The following is a 1,484-nucleotide window of genomic DNA, read 5'->3' on the forward strand; positions in this document are numbered from 1 at the left end:
TTGATGTTTATCGGGAATGAATAGATCAAAGGCAGCCAGATGACAGGCGATCAATCAGCCATCAAATCAAGGATGGCAACAGGCCAAGGAAACCTTTTCCAGCCCACATATCCCCAACTAAGGATTACTGTAAAATTATGTGGGGCTTTTTTTTACTGTTTTCTTTTCAATTTGACTTTTCAAAAAAAAATACTGCTTAACAGGAGTTGACATTTCTGTCATAAGGAAAACAAAACAACCAACTTCACCAGGACAAAGCCTCAAAAAGTATTTCTAAAAAGGAAAAAAAAAAAAGGAATATGGAGGAAATTGTAAAGGCACTATCAGAAACATTTGCCAGTCATTTGACAATACACAGACCCTTTTTTTTTTCCTTTGGTTTCCTTTGCAGCTTCTCATCTGGACTCATAAATAAGAAATCAATAGGATTAACAGAGGAGGTTGCCAAAGAAAGTGACTGACTAGGTGGGTCTGTCTGTCCGGCAGAGACACCTCCAGTGCAGTACAAGGGGAAGAGAGAAAAAGATAAAAGTTGGGCAAAGCAGCCAGTTCTGGGCTTGGATCTTCCAGTAACACTGCATACCCTGCAAATCACTTTGTCCCTACCACTTCATTCACAGCCTACCATGTATTTATACATACCCTATCTCTTTTTACAGAAAAAAAAAAATAAATAAGAAAAAGAGTCTTTTCACTGGCTTTCACAAACCATTTGTCTGTGAAGGAAGAGGATGGAGAAGAACGGAGACTACAAGGGAGAGAAGGAAAGTAGGTGCCAAAGTAGGGGCTGGAAATGAATAAAATTCGCCTCCTTCCCCCACCCCTCGAGCCACACGGACCATACGTGTACATGTAGTATGTGCCTGCACATACCCGCCTGGCTTTCACAAAGTGTTGCCCCCCGAACCGAGCCGGGCGATGGCAGAGCTAGGAATAAATCAAAGCGAGTACCAAAGTAGGGAAAGGGCTTTCATGTGCCCTTAGCCCTGCCACCCCAAGGAAAAAGAATAAAATAAAACCAACCCCCCGACACGCGCCACAGTGTTGTGCCTCCAGACCAAGAGTTGCTCTGCAAAATCCACGGCATGCAGCGTGCGACCGCGGGGAGCGGGGCCGGGAGCCAGCCCGGTACGGACCGACGGGCTCAGCCCGCTGGAAAGCGGTTATGAAAGAGCCGGAGGAGAAACAACCGGCCGGGGAAGGCGGCTCGTACCTGCTGCGCGCCGGGGCGCTTGCTGCTTCCTCCTCGGCATGCTGGGCTCCTGCGGGCGGCGGCGGGGGGGGGCTGCCGGGGCGCGGGGGTGGGAAGAGTTGCTTTAGCCCCAGAGATCCGGTGAGTTGCTCCAGTCTCGGCTCGAGGGCTGGGTTGGGGATATATTTTTTGTTGCTGTGCATACACGATGCCGAGGAGGAGGAGGCGGCGGCGGAGGAGGAGGCGGCACAGAGGAGAGGACAGCCCTGCTGCTGCTGCTGCTGGCAGAAGA

At 50.0% G+C, this 1,484-nt stretch overlaps 1 protein-coding gene across 1 annotated transcript in view; it reads right to left on the reverse strand.

Moving 5' to 3' along the window:
- TSHZ3 (teashirt zinc finger homeobox 3) overlaps positions 1-1,272 on the reverse strand; it is a 62,797-nt gene extending 61,525 nt beyond the window's left edge. Inside the window, exon 1 of the mRNA XM_068411297.1 lies at positions 1,214-1,272. Coding sequence (XP_068267398.1) covers positions 1,214-1,253 — 40 coding nt within the window. The 5' untranslated portion in view covers positions 1,254-1,272. The remainder of the gene's footprint in view (positions 1-1,213) is intronic.
- Between the last annotated feature and the right edge of the window lie 212 nt (positions 1,273-1,484).

The sequence above is a fragment of the Nyctibius grandis genome, chromosome 12, assembly GCF_013368605.1.
Source record: "Nyctibius grandis isolate bNycGra1 chromosome 12, bNycGra1.pri, whole genome shotgun sequence".
NCBI classification, from domain to species: domain Eukaryota; kingdom Metazoa; phylum Chordata; class Aves; order Nyctibiiformes; family Nyctibiidae; genus Nyctibius; species Nyctibius grandis.